Source organism: Lipotes vexillifer, unplaced genomic scaffold (assembly GCF_000442215.2).
Source record: "Lipotes vexillifer unplaced genomic scaffold, Lipotes_vexillifer_v1.1 scaffold1544, whole genome shotgun sequence".
Classification (NCBI taxonomy): Eukaryota; Metazoa; Chordata; class Mammalia; order Artiodactyla; family Lipotidae; genus Lipotes; species Lipotes vexillifer.
Window position 1 is genome coordinate 468213 of NW_006791108.1, and position 25333 is coordinate 493545.

General features: G+C 43.6%; 1 protein-coding gene across 1 annotated transcript in view; it reads right to left on the reverse strand.

Annotated features, from left to right (window-relative positions):
* The window catches only part of LOC103081973 (histone-arginine methyltransferase CARM1-like), a 167804-nt gene that overhangs the window by 78254 nt on the left and 64217 nt on the right, over positions 1 to 25333 (reverse strand). Inside the window, exons 3-5 of the mRNA XM_007464199.1 lie at positions 21221 to 21327; positions 20124 to 20228; positions 1056 to 1166 (exon numbers count right to left, since the gene is read on the reverse strand). Coding sequence (XP_007464261.1) covers positions 1056 to 1166; positions 20124 to 20228; positions 21221 to 21327 — 323 coding nt within the window. The remainder of the gene's footprint in view (positions 1 to 1055; positions 1167 to 20123; positions 20229 to 21220; positions 21328 to 25333) is intronic.

The following is a 25333-nucleotide window of genomic DNA, read 5'->3' on the forward strand; positions in this document are numbered from 1 at the left end:
AAAAAAAAGACGTAGTGGACACACATTCATTGTATTGGTATTCTTAACACATTTAACAAATGTACACATTTTACAAATATTCTTTTGTGTGCACCTAATAGTTAATAAAAATGACTCTTAAGAAATGGTACGTAAGCAAATGACCAAAAATATTTTATCCAAGACTTGTTGGAAGAAGAGAGTGTAAGAACATGCCAGCCATCAGGCCCCGGCAGTCTTTCCTTCCGAGCATGCCATACTGTCTACTGGTCTCTGGCCCCTCCTGGGTCATTCCATCCAAACCCAACCATCACTCAGAGCTAGCACTTGTCCCAGGTCAGAGGAAAGTTTCAGGATGCTCCCCAGAAGCAGCAACCAAGCTTCCCTCTCTATCTGCCATTCTGTCCCTCATTTAAATGCAGGCCTCCTCCAGGTGTGAATGACAAGCACATTACCCTGTGCATGCGCATGCACACACACATCCAGCTCTGCAGCTTGACTGGGTTGTTATTACATACAAATATTACTGAAAGCTATTATTACTTGACTCTTGACTTATTCTCCAATATTTGTACACATTTTATAATGATAACGGAGTACCATATTTAATCCTCTAATCAAAACCTGAAATCTGAAAAAGAAGCACAGACATCTGCCCATGTTCCAAATACCATCATGTAGCAACCGTCCCTTAAACCAAAACTGAAATTTAAAGTGAGTGGTGCAGTTATTGTCAGTACAGCATTTAAGAAAAAAAAATAAACCTAGCTCCAGGGATGTCTGACTCCTCACCTCAGTAGGTCATTAAAGATAAGATAGCATTCATGTCCCCCAGGCCCAAGAAAGTTCTGTTATAATTTTAGTATCGTGAAGAAATTTTTGAAATAATTGTTTTCATATCAATTACTACAGTGAAGGCAGGCTCTTTCAGGAGTAACATTCCAACAGGAAAAAAAAAATCAGACTGGTAAAACAAAAATTCTTCTAAAATGACTTACGTGAAAGGTCCATCACTTAGTCCCCTGAAGTTTACTGAAGACCTAGTTAGTAATTGCTGTAAAAATACAACCACTTACCTCAGCATATTGTGCTACTGAACTGGCCTCAACTGCATAGACTCTCCGAGCTCCAGCCTGTACAGCAAAAAATGACAGTATTCCTGAGCCACAACCAACATCTAGAACAACCTGGGAGGAAAGGAAAAGACAAAAAAGGGGTGAAAACACAAACCGGAGCTTAGCTGTGGGCATCATGCCAACTTTGAGCATTGTGATCCAAGTACTAGCTTTGATTTTTACAAGTGGCCTTACCTTGGCCAAGTTATGAATCTCTGTGAGACTTCTTTTTCTCCTATGTTAAATGGGGTTAACAATACCCACCTTTTCAGGTTTACTGTGGGGATTAGTATGAAGTGTATACAAAGCACTTAGTGTATAACTGGTGTTTTTCAAATGGTTGTTATTATTACTACAGTTTCTTTGTAACACGGTTTACTTTTAGGATGTTTAGGGCCAAGGAAAGTAGTGGGTCATGAATGAATTTGCTTACCCTACCTGTCAGCATGAACAAAATGAAAACTGTCTCAAATAATGTTTAGCATTATATACATATATACATATGTATATTATATGTATATGTGTGTGTATATATATTCAGGAAAAACTGAAGACAGTCTTTAAAAATCCAAAAGTGAGATATGTGCTTTTTTTTTTAGGCCCCCTCCAAAAAGTTGGGGAGGTTTATATGGAGGGTAGGAGGGTGTTAAGACAGTGGACACATAGACTTTACAGAAACTTCTATTCTCTGTGTTCAGACCTAGGACTTCAATCAAAAAGACCACCATTCACTGGCACAAAGGGACCAACCAACATTTGGACGTGCATATGCTGCAAGGAAGAGAAGGACGGTACGGATTGGGGCCCTGGCCCCACGCACAGCTGAAGCTGAGGTCTGAAAGCTCAGTCTGATCACTGAAATCTCAGGCTCCTGTATTTCTGTCTCATCAGTGACTTTTATTCTTAGCATCTTTTAGCACTAGCTTTGAGCAAGGCATTTCACTTGGCTCTAAATCCTCACAATAAATGTACGAAGAGATAGCGTTATGATGGCCACTTGTGAGATGACAAACTGAAAATCAGAGACACTGAATGAGCCCAAGTTCACCTAGCAGTAAGTAGGGGAGCCAGGAGTTGAATCTGGGCACTTCTGCCTTCCAAGCTCATGTTCTATAAAATCACACATTGATTATTTAATTTCACTTTTATAAATCTGATATTTTAACCCAGCAATACCAATAGGCAATGAATGACAAGGAAACAAAGTATTACTTTTTTCAGGAAAATTTATAATAGTTTTTTTTTTTTTTACTTTGATAGTAGGAAAATTTTTCCAAAAAACAGGAAATATCAGAGGTTGTGCATGTGTGTATCTGTGTTTTAACTGCAGTATCACACTGTGCTGACACAGATACGGTGCCATTATTCTAAGAGAACATGCTGTTAGTAATGGGTTCACGGTGCTCACTTATATTAATCCTAGAGCTGTGGCTGTATTCCACATGGTCTCCTAGGGCTTGGATAATTAGGAGCATTACTAATTTAAAATGTCACCCAGTCTCTGGAATTTGCTGTCAGGCTGTCTATACTTTTAGAAATACCACCATTCACTTCTCCTCATCCTCCCTAGGAAATATTTCATCTTCACATGGTCCTGGGTTTATTGCAAGAACACCCATGACAGCTGTCTAGAGAGAGGAGGCTGTAGGTTGGAGAGTGCAATCCATGGCCCCCTAAAAAGATGCACCATATCCAGAAGAACATTTCCAGAGCGTTCTTCAATGAAAAATATAATAGGACTTCCCAAGTGGCGCAGTGGATAAGAGTCCGCCTGCCAATGCAGGGGACATGAGTTCGAGCCCTGGTCCGGGAGGATCCCACATTCCGCAGAGCGGCTGAGCCCGTGTGCCACAACTATTGAGCCTGTGCTCTAGAGCTAGCGAGCCACAACTGCTGAGCCCACGTGCCACAACTACTGAAGCCCACACGCCTAGAGCCCGTGCTCCACAACAAGAGAAGCCCCTGCAATGAGAAGTCCCCGCTCACCGCAACTGGAGAAAGCCCGTGCAGAGCAACGAAGACCCAACGCAGCCATAAATAAATAAATAAATAAATAAATAAATAAATAAATTTAAAAATATAATACCTTAGATACTATGCTCAGTCCAAAATATGGATACAAAATTAAAGATACAATAGAAACTGCACCTGCTTGCTCTGGTGACAGTCGTCCTAGAAATGTGTGAAGGGAACACTTTGTCTCTTTTATTAGGGTGTCATGAAGCACATCTTAGAGCAGTGTTTTTCATTTCTCTTGATCCTGCAGACTAAAAACCAAAGAAACATTTTACCACTGGGAGAGAGACAGCAGACAGAGGGAACAGGGAGAGAGAGAAAAATTCAGAGATGGGAGGGAGCCTGATACGGTTCAGCTTTTTGCCAAATTAGGCCTTTTGGTAGGAAGATGCATTGACAGGCCCAGACCCCACCTAGAGAAGAGTTGAAAAATTATAAACTGTTGTCCAAATACCTTATTTCAATAACGAATTTCAAGCCAAAACAACCTTATTCATTTGGCTATTTCAAAACAGAGCATAGCTCTTGAAAAAGAATCTGATCTTTTGCTAGCATTACCCAGATAATGCCATCTGTTTCCTGCTTGTGTGTATATTTAAAAAGTTAACAAATGAATTTTCAGTCTGGGGCCTGCAAGAGAGGGAGAGGAGAGGGAGGGACATTTTGCCCTGTCTATGTAAGCCATGAAACGTTGGAAACAAAGCTGAGGAAGGCTGAGAATTCATTCTCTGGTGAAAAACAAACAAGTCCAAGCAAGTATTTAGGCTCTAATGGAAATACACTCCGTCAGCCCTTTCCAGCTGGGGTTTCCCAGACTAGGAGAAGACAGGACATAATTCTGTTACACCGTCTTATCTGGCACCTCAGGAAGCCTTGGAGCTGCCTCTAATCACGTTTTCTTGTCCTCACAGAAGATTATACTGAGCCCATGTTTTACTCTACCATTGGTAGGCCATCACAGAACTGGGTATGTTTGAGGACCTTGGCAGACATTAAGTTATACTTTCTTATCCTAGGGAAAAGCATCTCACCTCAGACAGAGGCAAAAGAGAGTAATAAAATCCCCTTCCACGTGTAAAGCAGTTTCCAGTTTCCAAAGGACGTTCCCCAGACACTATCTATTTGATCCCCATGCCCTGCTGGGATGGAGAGTACATAGCTATGTCCCTGTTGTACTGAGAAGGAAACAGGCTTGGAGAGACTGTTTCCAGCCCAAGGTAACACTACTGGTAAAGGGCAGAGCTGCATGAGAACCCAGTGCTCAGCTGTCTGTAGCACCATGGCCATCCTTCTGTGCAGCAAAAGATGGGAGGAAAGGGTGGACTGTGAAGAGATGTAAATCTGACCACACCACGCTCTAAACACTTCCGATGGCTCCATGCTATTGGCCTCTGGTTGGGATCGCCCAAGAGAAAAGACAACAGGAGGTCAGAGGGAGTGAGGACAGTGCGGTCAGAAGATTTATTCTCCTGGCTTCCTCCCGCCCGGGTCTCCATGGACTGGCTGTGTCCCCTCTACCAAAAGCCACAGCCCTTGCTGGGCTTCCATCTCTTAGAGCTATGACTATTCTCTCAGGTTTCCAGTAACCTCCCCTTCCCCCTCCCCCTTTAGGTCAAGGGGTGATAACAGGTCCCCACTCTTGGTAGTGCCAGGGCGCTTCACCGTACCGTGCTGGTTCCCTGTACTCTGCCCACGTCATTGTAAATGGTCCTGTTATTTAACTCTTCTAAAACACCTTGTCGGGTGTGCCTTGCCTCTCCTGCAGGAACACTGGCTGATACACCAACTCATCCTTCAGATCTCAAACAGCTCTCCCTCAGGGAAGACTTCCTTGGCCTTTGCTCCCCTCCCAGGCTAAGTAAAGTCCTCCAGCTCTACGCTTTCTTTTCTTTTTTTTTTTTTTGCGGTACGCGGGCCTCTCACTGTTGTGGCCTCTCCCGTTGCGGAGCACAGGCTCCGGACGCACAGGCTCAGCGGCCATGGCTCGCGGACCCAGCTACTCCGCGGCATGTGGGATCTTCCCGGACCGGGGCACGAGCCTGTGTCCCCTGCATCAGCAGGCGGACTCTCAACCACTGCGCCACCAGGGAAGCCCCAGCTCTACGCTTTCTTATCATCACTTACTCAAACCCTTCCTTCATAACATTCATCACGGTTATAATTTTTCATTCAAAGAGGGATTATTTGATTAATTTCTGCTCCCTCCCCTGGACTGTAAGCTTCATTAAAGGAGAGACCTCTATCTGCTTCTTAGGCACTACTGAATCCCTGATATAGCATGGGGTCTGGCACATAGTAAAAACACTCACTAAATCTTTGTTAAACAAACTGAATAATAAAAATGTGTCTCACTACCACAGATAGGGAACAGATTCATGATCCCAAAGATACAGCACAAATCTGTTACCTCCCTAAGAAAGTACCTTCTACCAGCATAACGCACCCTCTTCCATCTTGTGATCTTAAGCATCCTTCAAAGGATGACTTTCTTTGGACACTGCCATTTTGTCATAACATTACAATTCAGTTAGCTCTGGTATACAATGTTCCTCTAGAGAGAATTCATCCTCAGCTTCCCCTGGATACACACGCAGTAACTATAAAAATGGCTTATTTGGGGCTTATATGGGGCAGCACCAGAAAATGGTATGAAATTCTTGTCAGGACTAATGGGGAAAAGTCAACAATTGGTCCATGTAACAGTGGCCAAAAGTTCTGTGAATTTATTTGTAAATAAAGTTTTTAAAGTATTAAAAATATAACGTCATTTTGCTGTACAGATGATTTTCATTACATGCTCTTATGGTTTCCTAGGCAAAGAAATCCTGCAAAATGTTTGAACAGGTCTAAAAAGCCCCAAGAGGGTTCAAAGCTATTGATTTGGATTCACTAGGTTAAAATTAACAAAGAACATCCAGGTCCTTAAGAAAACATGAAACAAAACTACCCTTGACTAATAAAATAAAAATAAATAGGTAACATTATTTTTATACTTATTTTGTACTATGCTTGCTTAGTACTTTTACCTTATTTACTCATGACGACAACTATCTACTGTGGGTACCATTATTTTCTCCATGTTGCAGATAAAGAGACTGAGAATCAGATGGAGTTGAAGTCATACACTTAGTAAGTGGCAGAGGGGCTTCCCTGGTGACGCAGTGGTTGAGAGTCTGCCTGCCGATTCAGGGGACGCGGGTTCGTGCCCCGGCCTGGGAAGATCCCACATGCCGCAGAGCGGCTGGGCCCGTGAGCCATGGGCGCTGAGCCTGCGCGTCCGGAGCCTGTGCTCCGCAGCGGGAGAGGCCACAACAGTGAGAGGCCCGTGTACCGCCAAAAGAAAAATAATAATAAAATAAAATAAATAAATGGCAGAGATGAGATAAAAACAAACGTACCTAGTTGAAACCCTATGCTCTTAGATACTCCCTTCATTTTCAATTCTATTTTCTGTGTTGTTCAGGCTACAGTAATGTTTGTCCCATTTAGCCTTCTTTTCACCCTACAGTTTTATAACTGTCTTCCAATACTGAGGTCCTCATTATCCCACAGTCAATTCTTCCAGTTATGCCATTTATTATTTATTCATTCTTTCTTTATTTGCTTGAGCATATCAATGGCTGCTCTGAATTGCAATACCCCAACTGTCATTTCTGTATGCCTTATACTCCGAAACTGTGTCCTACCCACCTGGCACTTCCACAGCCATCGCTGCTTCTGCCAGCCATTATTTTATTACATCTGTAGATCTCTCCACTGAATCACCCCAAGTTACAAGTACCCCATGCTCTTGCATTGTCATGTACTTTATCATCACAGTTACCTGCCATGGGCTCCCTACCCCGTAGACTGCGCCCAACTATTCCAACATCCAAATTGGTGACCAACAGGGTGACTGAACAGCTTCCAAGCAGAAACAGAATGAGAGAACTACACAGCCTTTTGCAGTCCATCACATCTCTTACTCTAGGGTTTGTCAAAGAAGGAAAATTACAAATCACTTCAAGAGTTGCAGAAAACATCCCTTGATGACCTTTGCAGCTTAGGCTTAAATCTTGTTCAGATAATTAGAACTTTCTCTATGGCAGAAGAATTCCGCTGTGATAGCTCCCCGTAAGACAGAACTCTGCATCTGCTGTGCAGTGAAACTTGCTTTCAACAAAAGGGTTGCCTGTATTTAAATAATGAATAAATAATACTATGAGCACCCTTGTTTCATTCCACCTGGTCTTCTGGCAGAGGATAGATAAACCCTTCATCAATCTTTTAACCACCCTTTCACCAGTTCTCCAACTATTTTTCTCTATTATTACAGAAAATACAAAGGTGCTAATCACTCCTACCTTCTCTCTCCATGATTAACCCCCTTCATATGCTGCCAATAGACTCAGACTAGCTCACTCAGCTCTCAACCCTCAGGCACTCAATCATTCATCAGACATCAAAAGTGCCTTCTATTTACCCATTGTGCCAAATACTGCTAGATGCTGGGAATGCAAAGATGAAAATAACATGACTGTCTAGTAGGGAGAAGCATAATGATGTGCTACAGTGGCAAGGATAGTATTACATAATGGACCCAGTGAAACTATGAAGGAGGATTAGTCTTCTCTACCAAGGATTCTGGAAAGACTTCACTGAGATGACCCGAGGAGTGAAAATCAAGAGGTAAGTCAACGTGTGCCGTCTGAATGGAGGGGGTGGCAGGAGCTCCAGACTGAGAGCAGTCTGAACAAAGGCACCCAAGAATGGTAGAGCCAGTCATGTCTGGGAGGCAGCAAATCTTCTCAGGAGCATGATGTGTGTGTTAGAGGTGCAAGTGGGGGCATGGTTGAGAAATTACCATGGCAAGAGCAAAAGCTGATGCTTGCTTGTAGATGGTCTTGTATACGACACTAAGAGCTTGGACTTAATCCTTAAGCAAAGAAGGCTCATAGAACAGTTTTCAGTGGAAGAATTATTTCATAGTTGTGTTTCAGCAGCATCATAGTGGTGGCGTGGACTGGAGGGCACAGGATCAGAGGGTGCAGTGCAGACACTGGTGGGTCCGAATTAACATCAGTCCCTTCTTACTTCCTATCAGAACCTCACTTTATTGAGTATTTATCCTCCTCTGTGTGGTTAACCATCCCCAGGCCCAGGGAGGGGATCCTGATTGGTCCAGGGCAATCGTAAGTGGTTCCGTTTCTCTTGCCAGTGATCACTACACTTGCGTGTGTGATAAAATGTTAATGAGACCTGAGGGGAAGTCTGCTGGGAGCTACTGGAAAGGTGTTCCCCCTTCTAAGACAGACGTAAGAAAGATGCTGTTTCTTTCTTGGACATGGTTAAACTGAAATGTGATGCTCAGAGAAAATGGATTAAAACACCTCAGAATCACACTACCTCCAACACTGTAGCCAATTTAAGTAGGGATTTCCTCCTACCGAGGCCAAAGCTATCTTAACTGGGACAAGTAGGGAAACTAATTGGAAAACATTTGCAATCCTCCAGGAAAGATACAGTAACAATGAGAATAAAGAATCAGCTGTGGGACAAAGGGGAAGAGAAGGAGTTGCAAAAATGATGAATTAAAAGAAGCTAAAGAATTTGGAAACTGGAAAGGAAAAGAAAACGTCTAGCCTGACTCGCAGGTTCCTGGCTTGGGGGATGTTTCTAACACCTTCAGTTTCTGTAGCACGCCAGAATGGAACGCTCGCCTTGCTGGCCGGCCAGAGTGGCCCTAGGAATTGCTTGTACTGGTCTTTGAAACACGGAGCTGAGTTTCATTGCTGCTGCTACAGATGAAGGAGTTTGCTGCGGAGGCTTCTCCTGTTCCCTCACATTGCTCACGGGTACAATAAAACAGTGCCCACCTCACTCACGCCACATGCACTTTGTCCCTTGCCTCCTACCGCAGTGCCCTTGTCGCAGCTGAGGCATGGGGCAGGCACGACAGTACCCACTTGGCACGCATGCATGTGCACCGTGAAGAGTAGGGAGTTAACACCCTGCGGGGGCGTGCTCCACCAGTGGGAGATGGCAGCCAATGGAGAAATCATTCTCCTTTTCTCCCCCGATGAACTGTTTGAAGACAGGGTGGCTTCATATGACCTCCCTGAAGATGTCCGGTGACACCGAGTGATCAGTCTTTCATCAAGCTGTGGCAGGCTCAGTAACACCCTCCCTCACACCTGCTCTCCCCGCCTCTGCTCTGCCTCTCTCCTGCTCCACTGACACTGCCCTCCCTAAGAAAATACTACCACGTAAGCCTTTGCTGCATGATCTGTGATTTAGGGGACTGAGGCTAAGAAAATGGTGCTACTTAAACAAAATTCAACATGTCTACTGACATTTTTCTGTGATTCTGTCTTTTCTGGGTTTCTGAACTTCTAAATTCTAAACCTAAGCCGTCACTCTGGAGTTGAGTGTGTCAGTACCTCAGATTTAGGAAATCAAGCAAAAACAAGACAGAGGCACAAGCTCTTAAGTTCATCAATGCCCAATTCCTGGTTCAGGGCTGGAAAAGACCAGGTTCTAGTACAGCAATTTAACTCCTTTTTACTGACTTTATCCTATTTATCCACTTACATTTTTATCCTGGAAAGCAGATATTAAGACAAAGACATCTACTTCAGAAGGTACTGTTGCATTAGAGTCTTCTATGTAAGCCTTTAACAAACTCAGTCATTGCTCCAAACTGGCCCTTCCTTCATGGCACTGTCTTAGAGGGAATGGGAAAGGTTTAGAAATTCAACCCTACAATGTTTCTGAAATGCCTTGACTGTAGTGGGAAGGGAATCCACCAGGCAGAAGTTAACAGTAAGTTAGCCAGTAGAACCATACCAGTGAAATATTGATTTTTTTCAAACCTCTTTTTTTCCTAGTTCCCTCCCATGCAGAGCTGAGGCACTGCGAATTTCACCTTAGCAATCTGTCCCTTCTTTAATGATTTTGCAAGAGTGGCATCTGGTATGATAGTCATTAGTGCCACTTACCAGATATTTCTGGTTCTCCTTATGGGCACATGGTAGAATTGTATCCCTTGCTCTCTGGGAATTAGGAGTGACCACATGACTTGCTTTGGACCATGTAATGTGGTCAGAAGTGAACATGGGTCCCTTTCAGGTGGAAGATGTAAGAACCAGGAGTGTGCACTGCCACGCTCCGCTTCCCTCTGCAACAGGGACTCGTCATGTTTCACATGGAGGCTGCTTCCTCAGCCTGGGTCCTTGAGTGAGAATGAGACAAAATGCAGCCCTTCGCTAACTTATAATGGATTAAATGAACACAATATAAAGCTCTATTGGTTTGAACCACTGAGGTCTGGGGGTTGACTGTTACAGCAGCATAACCTAGTTTACCCTAATAGGCCCAGTTAAGTGCTAGTGATTTCTGATTCAAATTTCCCAGTATGTCCACAGAATTCTGATGCTGTGCTGAGATTCTGGTATAGCAGTTCACTAAATTCTTATAACCACCATGTGTTAAGTGTTCTTATCCCATTTTAAAATTAACCCCAAAGAGATTAAGGTCACATGTCAGCATCTTGAAAGGTACAGAGACAGGCTTGGAGCACAGATATCTTGACTAGAAAATCCATCTACTGCATTAAAGCCCCTAGCTCCCTCTTTCCCAAATGCCCTGAAAGACAGTCTGTGATCGTTGTTTATTCAGTCTTCTTGGCTCTCCTTGAAAGCTGCACTTTGCTTTCATACCAAATGAAAGCATTTTCCTCTGCTGATTCTGGCATCTTTCTCCAGTACTCTTACAGGAGCAGATTTTATTCAAGCTCAGGAGAATCCTGGCACAGACACGCCATCTGCTTTACTCACATTCAGGAAATCTATGTGGACACCCCCTTAGAGCTTAAGGGGCCAAAGAGATCAGTTAAAGACCAACATCCATTTTCTACCTCTTTCTCCTCACCTGTATTCCAGAGAATTTATCCCAAGGATGAGTTTTTGTGATATATGACCTAACGTGAACCTTGGCCTCGGTACTAGGTCGAATAGTGTCCTCCAAAATTCATGTCTACCCAGAACCTGTGAATGTGACCTTATTGGGAAATAGGGTTTTTACAGATATAGCAAATTAAGATAATGTCATACTGGATTAGGGTGAGCCCTAAATCCATTGTGACTGGAGTCATTACAAGGAGAGAGAAATTTACATAGAGACACAGACACATGGGGAGAACGCCATGTGACAAAGAAGAGATTGGAGTGGTGCATCTACAAGTCAAGGAACACCAAGGACTGCCAGCAGCCTCAAGAAGCTAGAAGGAGGCAAGGAAGGATCTTCCCCTGGAGCCTTCAGAGGGAGCATGGGCCTGCTGACAGCCTGATTTTGGACTTCTGACCTCTGGAACTGTGAGAGAGTAAAATTCTGCTGTTCTAAGCTACCTAGTTTGTGGTAATTTGTTAGGACAGCCCTAGGAAACTAAAACGGCCTCCAAAGTCCAAGCCATAGGGAAACACACACACACACACACACACACACACACACACACACACACACACACACACACACACTAGACAGGCAGAGATATATAGATTTATCAGAGATCACTTTTCACTATCACATCCTGCCCCCATGCATGTTCCAAAGATCACACAGATAAAATATCAGTTTGATTATCAACCTAGAACATATAGAGAATGGCTTTATGTGCAGTCCCGGCAGACGTGAGTTCGCAAAAGCTCTACCACTTAGTAGTCGTGTACCTTAAAGCAAGTTAGTTCAATTTATGTACCCCTGGTCCCTTTATCTATACTATCAGGCTAATAATATATCTTGAATTTTTTTGTCGTGTGGTGTGGCGGGCGTTTACCTTTCTTCTGTGCCTCTCAGCATCTGAACCCCCTTCCTGTGTGCTTGGAGAATGTCCCACTTCTGGGGCAGCACCAGCCTCCCACTTGGGAAGTTACAGGTGTCTGCTGCTCTTTTCCAGCATCCCTGAAGCTAAAGCACAGGCATGACCGGGGCTCCCCTGGTAAGATGCACCTTGCACTGTGAAGCTGACAGTGTGCAGACACAGGACAGCACAGAATCCACTCAGGTGCGGTCATGGCCACCTCCCGGTTCCAGCAGCACAACAGAGAAAGGTTCTAAGGACAACACTCCAGGGTAGCGGCGGGTGAAGCCTATGCAGGTTGCGGTGCCCACGTCTGGCTGCATGGATGTCTCCCAGAGATCAATTCTGCAGCATGATTTTGGAAATTATTTTTCGCCTTGTAGCCTTCACGCCTAGCTCTCTGATGATCCTATATCCTTTTCGGAAATTCTTTTTTCTTTTTTTCTTAAATTAGCAGAGTTGGTTTCTGATGCTGGCAGCTTAGAACCCTGACTAACATGCAAGGATTAAAATGAGATAAGATATGCAAAGAACCTAGCAGGAGTCATGAGTTACTTCCTTTCTTCCCACTTCCCTCCACAGTTCTAAATGAGGATGCTGCTGTCAATGGTTAACAGCACTCAGCAGCGAGATGTGGAGAATTTGAAGAATGGATAAAGAAACTGTGGCATATGCACACAATGGAATACCGTGCTGCCTTAGAAGAAAGGAGATCCTGCCATATGTGACAGACGACATGGGTGAAGCTGGAGGACATCATTCCAAGTGAAATAAGCCAGACACAGAGGGACAAATACTGCATGATTTCACTTATATGAAGTATCTAAAAGGGTTAAACTCTCAGAAGCAGAGAGTAGATCGGTGGTAACCAGGGGCTGGAGAGAGAGGGAAACAGGAAAGTATTAGTCAAAGGGTACAAAGCTTCAGTCATGCAAGATGAATAATTCTTGATCTTCCCTGGTGGTGCAGTGGTTAAGAATCCACTTACCAATGCAGGAAACATGGGTTCAAGCCCTGGTCCGGCAAGCTCCCACATGCCGCGGAGCAACTAAGCCCGTGCGCCACAACTACTGAGCCTGCGCTCTAGAGCCTGTGAGCCACATCTACTGAGCCCACGTGCCACAACTACTGAAGCCCATGCGCCTAGAGCTCGTGCTCCGCAACAAGAGAAGCCACCAAAATGAGAAGCCTGCACTGTACAACGAAGAGTAGCCCCCGCTTGCTGCAACTAGAGAAAGCCCGCACGCAGCAACGAAGACCCAACGCAGCCAAAAATAAATAAATTTATTTTTAAAAAAGATGAATAATTCTTACTTCCTAGACATCTATTTCACAGCTTAGTGCCTACAGTTAACAATACTGTATTTATTACTTAAAAATTTGCTGAGAGTGGATCTGACGTCAAGTGTTCTTATCACAAAATAATAATAACAGTTATCATTATAAATAAAGAGGGCAGGAGGAAACTTTTGGAAGTGATGGATATGGTTATGGCCTAGATCGTGATGATAGTTTCATGGGTGTATACTTATCCCTAAACTCATTAAGTTGTATACATTAAATATGTACAGCTTTTTGTATGTGCTTCATACCTCATTAAAGAGGTTAAAAATTTTTTCAGGAAGCAAGACCTGTTTTAACACAAGCCAGCACGACTATCCGGCAGACCTGTGTTACAGCCTTTATTCCATCAGTGATTAAGGTTGGGCCTCATTAGTGTGCCAGGTTAACCAAATAAAGTAGTAGCGGTGTTTTTTAAGGTCAGAGAATTTCAGAGCAGGATCAGAGATGGACTCAAGGACATTCGACCAAGCTGACCATAAGTCCACACCAAAGAATACTCAAACTGGAAGAGCCAGAAGCTCAGGCTCTGCAAATCTGAGTATCAGCTGACAATCTGCACAGGTTGCTTTGCATGTCTGTTGTAGTTATTTATGTTTTCTTTTAAGCTTTCAAATCCCCGAATCCCTTCTGCCTAAGCCAACCTCACTTTTGGATGCACTAAGCAGCTGTTGCAACTGGGAATTCTCTCCTTGAGCGAAAATGCTGATTTTAAAAAAATAATAAGCTCCCGGCTCCTGCTTACTCTCACAAGTTTCCAGCAACTGGTGCCCTGACAAATGAAGTGTCAAAACATTTCCAAATTAAAACCCTACGGCTCACACAACCCAGTACCCTCAGCAGGATGGACTTTTCCTGCTTGTTCCAAGTGCACACTCAAAAGAAACTAAAAATAGCCATATGGCAATTAACAGAAACTGAGGAGGGGGAGGGGGTGGGTTCCAGCAGCGTCAGTTTCCTGGATAGATTCCAAATGGGGTTCTCAGCCAGCAGCGCTCTGGCCAAGAAAGGATTTTCATTAAAACTGCACGGAGGAGGCAGAATGAAGAAATCAAGATTTGAAAGATTTAAAATTATTGCAGCGGTAGAAACTGTAGCACCATCCCCAAGACCATCAATAATAATAGTACTTGCTATTGTGGACTGAGTTGATATTTTAGGCCATGTACTAAGCACTTCCTATGCATTGTATCATCTTGATCCTGCAAGGACTCTAGGAGGTAGCTGCTACGCTCACAGATAAGGAAATTGAAGCCCAGAGACTTTAGATAACCTGTTCAAGACCTCAAGGCACACAGGATAAAGGCCTATGGCACATGCACAGCAGGTGACCAAGCTGGAGTTTGAACTCAGCTCTCTGGCTCCAGAACTCATGCACATAACCACAGTGCAATGCTGCCTCATACCTGCATGGGGATGTTTTAAGTAACCACAATGTTTTCACTCCACCCTTAAGCCCAGAGAAACAAAAGTCTCTCTTGGCAATTTCAACCCACCTTCCCATGGCAGTGCCTTTCAGAGGTTATGTGCATGGGCTCTAAAGTAAGGTTAACTGGGTTCAAATTCTGGCTTTCTCATTTATCAGTTGTATAAAATCAGGTAAATTATCAACATTCCCAGGTCTCAGTTCTCTCATCTCTAAAATGGCAAAAATATTAGTCTTTATCTAATAAAGTTGTCATGAAGATCAAAGGAAACTGCTATAGACTGAATTTTTGTGCCCTCCAAAATCCACATGTTGAAACCTCAATCCCCAATGTGATGGTATTTGAATATGTGGCCTTTGGGAGGTAATTAGGTCACAAGGGTGGAGCCCTCATGATGGGATTAGTGTCCTTATAAGAAGAAACAGAGGAGAGCTTGCTTCCTCTCCCTCTCAGCCATGTGAGGATACAGTGAGAAGGCTGCTGTCTACAAGCCAGGAAATGAACCTTCACCAGACACCAGCTCTACAGGCACATTGATCTTGGACTATGAGAAATCAGTGTTTGTTGTTTAAGACACACAGTCTGTGGTATTTTTGTTATAGCAGCCTGAACTGAGACAGACACTGTATGGAAAGCTCTCAGCATGGTGCTTGCAGATACTTGAGTTGCTCAATAAATAATAGCCATTGGTATTGATCATTCTAAACCCATGCCCTTTTAGGTAACCAATTTCAATGAGAAAGAACACAAGAGCTTAGTAAAAAGGTAGCATCCTCCATGGACTGAGGGGTCATTCAAGGAAGGTCTTCTGTATGATGAAGCAAACAGAAAAGGATTTTTAAACATTTTGGATTTGTGGTGGATTTGATAGATTTGGAGTTAGTGTGACCAACTATCCTAGTCTGTCTAGGACTGGGGGGATTCCTGGGACATTAAAACTGGGACAATTTGTTCCTTCAGTTTCTAGTGGGGAGGAGATACTTACTCCCAGGAGTGGGCAGTACTAGAAGCAAGAGAGGTCATCTCCCCTTCCTCTTTTTATCTCCTAATAGGAGTGACTTATCTGACTGGTGATGCTGGAAAATGGTTTGAGCTTGCATAGTGCTGGTACTTGGAAGGGGCCAGCCTGCTGATCCTCCACCCAAGCATGTGCTCTTGAGTCCCCCAGGTGGAAGCTTGCTGGGCAGGCTATGGACTTGTCTGGGGAGACCACATGTTCAGCATACAAGTGAGAGGAAAAGTTCAGTTTGAGGGGGAAAAAAGGGGTAGGAAGCCTTATGTGGATACAGGCCCAAGCTCCATTCTGCAAATAGCATTACCAAAAATAAAGCTGATATGGTGATTTCTACCTGACATCTGTGTCTATTTCTAAACTGGTTCAGAACTCAGAGGGGGAAAGGGATATAATTAATTATCAGTCATGTGATTAATTATCACCTTCATAAACCCCAACAGATGGATGCCTATTTTATTTCATTGGCAGAAAAACCCATTTCAGGCTGGCAGGAAAAAGGTATTTTGTAGAATCAAATGAGTTTAGAGGTGGGAGTGACCTTAGAGATGATCTGGTCCAATATCTCTGTTTTTACAGATGAATGACAAAATCTATATGAAACTCTGTGAAAAACTCATCAAATGCAAGTAATTTGGGGGAGTGGCCTTTAGAAGCTATAACCAGAATTAAAAACAGATTACAGATAATATAGAAAATAGAAAATAGATTATAGATTAAAACTAAGCAATTTCAGGACTTCCTTGGCGGCCCAGTTGTTGAGACTCGGCCTTCCAATGTAGGGGGTGTGGGTTTGATCCCTTGGGGAGCTAAGATCCCACATGCCTTGTGGCCAAAACACCAAAACATTAAAAAAAAAAAAAAAAAAGCAGCAGTATTGTAACAAATTCAATAAAGACTTTAAAACATTGGTCCACATCAAAAACAAAAATCTTAAAAAAAAAAAGCTAAGCAATTTCAGAAGGAGAGAAATTTCCCCAAATCAAATTATTACAATCAACAGTTGAGAGTTGAATTATTTTAATTGATGAGAAACCTGTAAGACTTAGGTCAGTAAGACTGCTTATCCACAGCCTTGAACACCAGGTAAGGTGTCAAAAGAAACAAGCTTTTCCCCTCCATCCTCACCTTGCCTACCTACCATAACTTGGTCTTCCTCATCAGGAATGCTTATTACTTCCTCACTATTCACCAGGAAGGCCCCACTGGCAAAGCAAGGGTCCTGGTACCTCAAGACATATGAGACCCTTCGGTCAAGCATGGCCATTTCTGGTCTTATCTTTTTCTCTTACCATCACCCTCATCCACCAGAGTACCTACATTTGACTTTTTGAAAATGTCCAGTTTTGGGTAAGCAGGAGAAAGCCCACTTTACCCTGACTCTCCCACTGAATACAGCTCTAAAACCTGGACGGAATGCATGGAGCAGCTACTTGAAGCCTCTGAAAAGTCAATGGTAGAAGGGAGACTGGGAAAGAGGATCAGAACTTGAAATACTACTGATTCATACCCCCTTACCCTCACCCGTGGCCTGAACTCAACACACCAGAAATGGACACCAAGGTGCGGGCAAGAGAGCTGCGGCAGGTGTCCTCTGTTCCGGCTCCAGCTGGGAGAAGGGGAACTCTGGATGCTCAGAGAGTGTGGAACTCGTTCTTCCCTTGCTCTTCATTTTTCTTTCCCTCTCCCCTCCCCTCTCCTCCTCTTCCTTCCGCCCCTTTCTTTTCCATCCCTTTCCTCCCTTCTTCTATGCTCCAGCCCCCAGAGACCTTGTGGGGGTCATAGCATCACATCAGCCCAAACTATGAGACAGGGGAAACTCCCTCTGCCTTCAATGGTGCCACAGTTCCCCAAAACTGGGGCCAAGCCCCACTGCTTTTTTCCCCTCTCTTTGCCCTCTCTCTGTTTGGTGATACCTAGGCGAGGTCATAGACGTGCACGGCAGAGTGAGCTTTTTGTCCAGAGACTCAAAAGTGGTCCCAGGGAACCAGAAAGTATCAGGGAGATCATGGAGTGGAAGGAACTGGGCAAAGAAACCCCATAAAGTATTTTTAAAAATAAATTCCTGTACTCACCCCCCAAACTATATACATGCATGGACCTGATCATTAGCACATCAAACCTCTGAGAACTCTGCCTAGGTGCCAGACTGACCATCCAGTGACATGCACATGGAACAGAGCCCAGCTGCACTGCTAAGGCTTTGAAAAGTGAAATGACACGGGAACCAGAGCCCTTGGAAAATCAACTAGTGGCATGGAACACGCAGTCCGAACCTAACCGGGTTGAATGCATCCTAAATCAGAAATATTAACTCTCTCCATAGGCTTTAAACAAGACCCAGAGTCTCATAATATTCAAAATGTATGGAAAACAATCTAAAATTCCTTGGCATAGGAAGATGCAGGAAAATATCAATTCCCTGGGAATAGATAATCAACTGAAGCAAACACGGCAGTGACACAAATGTCACAATTATCTGGCAAAAACCTTCAAGTAGCTATTATAATAAAGCTCCAAGCAGCAATCATGAACACTACTGAAATCAAGGGAAAAATAAATAGTCTCAGTCAAGAAATGTACGACATAAAGAAGAGCCAAATGGAAATTCTGGAATTGAAAAAATATAACCAAAATTAAGAATTCTCTGATGGCTCTAGAGCAGAATGGACATGACAGCAGAAAGCAACCCATGAGCAAATCAACTTCTAGCTGGGGGCCTATTTATCACTATTTTTTCGTGTGTCTTCTCTCTACTTTAATTAACTATTTCAGCATCATAAACTACAACACAATTTAGTGGCTTGAACGAGAACCAATGTATTATTTCTCCCAACTCTGTGGGAGGGTTGGGCAGTTTCTCTGTTGGTCTTGCCTAGACTCATTCATGTTCCCGCTTTCAGCTGGAGGGCTGGTTGGACAGGAAGGTCCAGGCTGACCTCAGTTATTCGTCTGGCAGTTGGTGCTGGCTATTGACTGGACTGCCTCACTTCTCCTCTAAGTGACCTCCCAACCTCCAGCAGGCTAGACAGGGCTTCTTCACAGTATGGTGGTCTCAGGGTTCCACCAGGGTGAGCCCAGAAGCCACAAGGTTCATGAAGGCCTAGGCTCTGAAACTCACACAATGTCACCTCTATCATATTCTGTTGATCAAAGTACATCCCAAGGATTGCACAGAGATAAGGGATTAAAAACTAAACTATCTCTTCATGAAAGGAGCAGCTGTACAACTTTGCAAACGGGTTTGGGATTGGGATCCTTATTTCAATGTTCTCCCACATTCCTCCTGGGGAATTAATGCTGCAAATCTCAAAGGCCATGGATCTACAATTTCTATGGCAGTAGAAGAGATTGTGAGGCCCAGAGAAATCTAGTGTTTGCCTAAGACCACAGAGCTACTTAATGGGAAAATATGAAACTAGACCCCATGACTGCTGATTCACTGACCAGTGATCCTGTTTCTGAGATGAGCAGTATAGTATCTTGAACACCTTGGCTGTTTAACAGGTAGGAAAATAAGGGACAACACTTGTATAGAGTGTTAGCAATCGTTCATCATTCAGATCCATTTTGTGAAGGAAATAAATGCAGGCATTGTGGAGTCCATGAAAAAAAAAAAACCGAAGTAAAGTGACACAATAAGGGCTATTCATTATGTAGCAATACAGCTCCTAACCTGTTCTGTGCACCAAAGCATAGTGTATTTAGTCTCTTGAGTTCCTGGCTCTCAAAACTTAATTTCCTTACTGACGTAAAATTCACATAACATAAAATTAACCATCAACCATTTTAAAGGGTACAGTTCAGCGGGTTTTGGTACATTTACTATGTTATGCAACTATTACCTCTGTCGAGACATTTTCATCACCCCAAAAGGCAAGCCTGTACCCACTAAACAGCCACTCCCCAAGTCCGCCTCCCGCAGCCCCTGGGAACCACTAGTCTGCCTTCTCGCCATGGATTTCTATTCTGGATGTTTCCTATAAATGGAATCATATGTGCTTTTGTAGCTGGCTTCTTTCACTGCGTATGTTTTCATGGTTCATCCACATTGCAGCGTGCATCAGCATTACATTCTTTTTATGAATAATATAAATATAAACAATATTCATAATATTCCATCGAATGGATATACCACATTTTGTTTATCTACTCGTCAGCTGAGGGGCATTTGGAAAGCTCCCACATTTTGGCTACTGTGAATAGTGCTGTTATGAACATTCACGTACAAATAGTTACCTCAATACCTGCTTTTAACTCTTTCAGTTAGTTAGATATACAGTCAGAAGTGGAATTTCTGGGTCGTATGGTAATTCTATCAAAGCTGAATGTTCAGTCTAGTTTTTGACAAGGCTTCTTAAAATGGTCTGAGATTAATAACCTGCTGCCACCATTACCTTATCTCTAAAGTCAGTGTGGTTCTGGAGGATGGCTCTGTGGTAAGTGGCTGTCCTCACAAAATCTTGCATCATGTTCTGCTGCTGGGAAAGGCAGCCATAAAACTGTAAGGGAGAGAGAAGGGCAGGGAGGGTAAACACGCCATGAGGCAGGACCTTCACGGGCACTTGGCTCTTACAGCCACCTGGGTCAAGGCGGGCTTGGTCTAACACAGCGGGGGGCCGAGGCTCTGAGACACCCGGGACCTGTCCACACTGGCCCCATTTGTAAGGCCCACAACTCTAAGGAGACCTCAGAACTTTGATCCATACAGCGGATTCAGACCTAGATCTTGACCAGACTGGTGCCCAGGGTCCCCCCTCCCAAAGCAGAGGCTGAGAGAGCACAGATCAAGAATAACAGACGTAAGTGAGAGAGAAGGGGGCCAGGGCCAAAAGGGATGGTCCTGATGAGTCCCATCAGCCTAGAGAGAAAGATGGGCCTTGGACAGAAATCCCAGGAGAGGGTGGGGTGGGGTAGAAGGCAGTGACGGTGGTGATCCTGAGGCAAGCCGGTTGGGTGATGTGGTACGTATAAATCCGTGAGCATTGACAGTGAGTAATAAATATCATCACTGTAGCGGCCACCATTTGGTAGAGTTTTCTATGTGCCAGGCACCACGCTAAGTGTTTCACATACATCCTCTAATCAAATTAAATCACCGCAACAATCAGATGAAGCATGTTCCTCAGCTGAGGAAACTGAGCCTCAGGAAGATACAGCAACTTGCCCAAGTCCTGACAACTAGCTAAGTGACAGAGACAAGATCCCAATCCAGGTGACGCTGCTGCTGCTGCTGCTCAGAGGACCACACATTAAAAAGCGCTGCACTCTCGGGACTTCCCTGGTGGTCCAGTGGCTACGACTCCCCACTTGCAAGGCATGCGTTCGATCCCCGGTCGTGGAACTAAGATCCCACATGCTTGCCGCACAGCGCGGCAGAAGAAAGAGAAAACACCGCTGCACTCTCTTCTCCACCCACCGCCTCGCCCAGGTATGTTCACAGGTGTGTGTCACTCTGAAGCGACTCAGCTCCCCCTGGGACCGCTCCCCTGACCTGGAAGTACTGTACGGCAGACGCCTCTTCTGTCCGCTGGCTGAACACTGAGAATTCCTTTTCCTCATGCCGGCATCCTTTCAAGGTATTTGAAAATGCGCTGAATTCTGCAAGGAGAAGAAAGCAGATCCATTTCTACTTCTTGGAAACCACAGCACTCACCACTGCACTCTTCACAAAATTCCAACTGAGAAGCTATTAGAAGATGAAAACGGCATGTTCACCTCTGAACACACGCATGATAAGGAACGGCAAGGTGGGAATGGGTACTACTCTGAGGTGTGACACCCTGATTTACACTTGTCAGACGTATTTGCATTCAGAAATGTCAAGTTTGAGACCATAATGGAACACAGGCAGAGTCTGGGCTCACTGAATTCTCCTGGTACGGTGCTAACAAAGTTCATAGGCTTATTCTCAGTATGTGCTCTGAGGAAGGTGACTGTTGATGATAAGAAAAATAAAATATATGTGAATACAAAATATATATGTATATAAGTGAGTATATATACAAAATCTCATTCTATCATTAAAGTGACAAGTTTTCTTTGTTTTCATATTTAGTATTCCCTAAGTGTTTAGAGAAAAGGTAGAATAACTGGGGATATGTGTATACAAGGGAATGCTTTCTACTGTGTGAGGAAAAAAATACAGAAGTGAAGGCTCAGAGAACTCCAGAAGTGATATTACTAACAGACAACACAGCATATGCACAGTGGTCAAATTCTGTGATTCTGCCTTAGAAATGTCTCTCAAAGTCCTGCCCAGTGGTCCTCGCTGCCTGGGGTCTCTCTCCTGTCCACTGCTGGTGCTGTGACCGGGTCTCTCTCCTACAGCCCATGTGGGATCCCTAATGCCCACCCAGTCTGGATTCACAATGAGCTCCAGTCTCTCACGTCTGTCCGCCCCTGGGTGCGCACCCTCCTCGCCCCCATTTCCTGCACACATAAGACCCGCACTACACCCTTACGCGCCCACCGTGCTGCTGAAGCGCTTACACATTCCCAGGTCAACCTGGGCCTGGCCTGGCTTCTTGACTTTGAAACCCCTGTCTGTCTGTTCTGTTTGGATTAGCTTCTGACATGAAACTCCTATTCATTCTCCAAGATTCAGTTCAATGAGCATTTCTTCTGTGTTCCACAACACCCATAGGCAGAATGAACTGCTGCAACACAGGGGGCCTCAACACTTGGCTACAAACCAGAATTCTTCTCTAGGAAGAATTTTTTAATGTAGACATTGGACCCTCCACCTATACTGAGTAATTCAATGCTCTGGTAGTGGGGAGAAGGCATCTCTATTTTTTTTCAAAAGCCTCCAGTTAGTTTTCATGTGTAGCTAGGGACCAGAACCTGTGCTCTCATCTCATGCTCTCAGCTTACCATCTTATTTCATATTTTACCCAATTTATCAATTTTTAAAGTGTCCATCTCTCTATATATATCAAACTCTTTCAGGGCATGGTTTGGGGGCATGGTGTCAAGCCTTATTTATCTCTAGTCTTCAGAACATAGTGCTAATGTAACAGCCACCCAGTAACAGATTGAAAATGTGAATTCAATAAATTTGGGGAAATGACCAATGAACTTGGTGAAATTGTTTCAATTCACCTGTCAATAGATGAATGGATTAAGAAGATATGATATATATATATATATATGAATATCATTCAGCCACGAGAAAAATGGAAATCCTGCCACTTGCAACACCATGGATGGACCCTGATGGTATTATGCTAAGTGAAATAAGCCAGAAAGAGGAAGACAAATACTATATGATATCACTTATATTTGGAAACCTTTTTTTAAAAAAGTCAAACTCACAGAAACAGACAGTAGAAAAGTGGTTGCCAGGAGCTAAGGGGTGGGGAAAATAGGGAAAGGTTGGTAAAGGGGTACAAACTTTCAACTATAAAATGAATAAGGCCTGAGGACCTAAGGTATAACATGGTGACTACAGTTGTGAACATGTATTATATAATTGAAAAAAAATTTTTTTTGGCTGCATTCGGTCTTCATTGCTGTGCACAGGCTTTCTCTAGTTGCGGCGAATAGGGGCTACTCTTCGTCGAGGTGTGCGGGCTCCTCACTGCAGTGGCTTCTCTTGTTGCAGAGCACGACCTCTAGGCACACGGGCTTCAGTAGTTGCAGCACGCAAGCTCAGCAGTTGTGGCACGGGGGCCCTAGAGTGCGTGAGCTTCAGTAGTTGTGTCGCACGGGCTCCGTAGTTGTGGCTCACAGGCTCTAGAGCACAGAGTCAGTAGCTGTGGCACATGGGCTTCGTTGCTCCATGGCATGTGGGATCTTCCCAGACCAGTGATCGAACCTGTGTCCCTCGCATTGGCAGGCAAATTCTTAACCACTGTGCCACCAGGGAAGTCCCTATATAATTGAACTTTGCTAACAGAGAACTTAAATGTTCTCAACAAAAAAAGGAATAATAAAGTAAAATAAAATACAATAAATTCTCGGATATATGAAAAACAAAGATGATACTGGATACTATTTACCCAGCTCTAGTCTCCTGGCACCTCTCCAATTCCCTCTGAGTTCTCAGAGATTGCCAGCAGGGGTTTGTGTTACCCCTCTGTGAGTTCTTTGAGTCCTGGGCATCTCAGTTGTTTGGGCTTTCAAAGCCTATGGTAAACTCACTTGTCCAATAAATAGTCTTTTGAATATTCTCTACAGTTTCAAGCCTCTATCCTTTGGGGGAAATTGTACCTTTAATACAGCCAAAAGTAACGGCTGCCTAATTTAGTGAATAGGATGTGTGGTGAGTTGAAAAGTACCATTTTGGATTTAAAAGCAAAATTTTGATATAAAGTAATAAGGATAGTCTGCCTGTGCACCTCACCAATTGTCTTCAAAGGAAAAGGTGAAAGAGAAGCTCCAAAGAAGTTTTGTGTTACACCAGCATTCATGCGATACATAAATAGCCTTCCAAAATCAATACTAATTTGGATGTATTGGCTCTGTGTTTGTTATTTTTAAAAAATCCAATTGTATTACATTATACACACTATAATCACCACTCTGTAATCCTGGCACAGGGACCACATGTGATAAACCAAAAATCAGGGTCTCTAATTTGACCAGTTTGGGATGTATTTATGGGATTTAGCAAATTAGAAGTCAGATATTGGCAAGTCCAGGAATCAACATCAATTAACTCCTGACTATTGTGAATTCTGTCACAACGGCTGCCAAGAGAATGTTCTCTTCACAAGTCACCCTTACCTTTATTTTAATGCTTAAATTACTGTGTGTAAATAAAAGAAGTGTCTGTGTCTCCACCTGACGTATAAAGATAGAAAAAAAATCACATTTTAAAAAGGAAAAGAAATTTAATTGTTTATTTCTCCCCTTTCCTCAGTCTCCAGAAGAAAGGACTCTGGTAGCCACTAAAGGCACTGTCTTAGTCCGTTTGGGTTGCTATAACAGAGTGGCACAGACAGAGCGACTTATAAGTAACAGAAATTTATTTTGATTGTAAATTTATTTTGATTATAAATGAACTGTTCAGTTCACTCATTTATAATCAGTAGGAGAGACTGTCTAGACATTGGGGCAGCTCTATGATTTGGGTCTGTAACATGTAATAACTGAATTCAGTACCCTAGTTTTATGTTAAGCTATCAGGATTTTCTTGATAAAAGTTAATCCCCCTGCCTCCCCAGCCTACCTGTATTTCTCTTAATGACTTCTGGGTCCTGAGCTCCCTGTGCAGTCTGAAGAAGGTACTGCGGTCAGAACCATGTATTGATGATAAAAGCCTCTGGTAGCAATAAAAGTTGTCCTTACAAACTGTTCTGGAGGCTGGAAGTCTGAGATCAGGGCGCCAGCATGGTCAGGTTCTGGTGAGGGTTCTCTTCTGAGATGCAGACTACAGACTTGTGTCTGTGTCCTCACATGGTGGCAGGAGCAAAGGAGCTCCCTGGGGTCTCTTTTGTAAGGATGCTAATCTCATTCATGAGGGCTCCACCCTTATGATCTAATCAGTTCCCACCTATACCTGAGACTGCTATGTGTTTCTCTGGAAACACACACAGAATATATCTCTATAGGAAATTTCCCGAAATTCAATTTGCATGTATCTAACTTTGGGAGCAGGAAT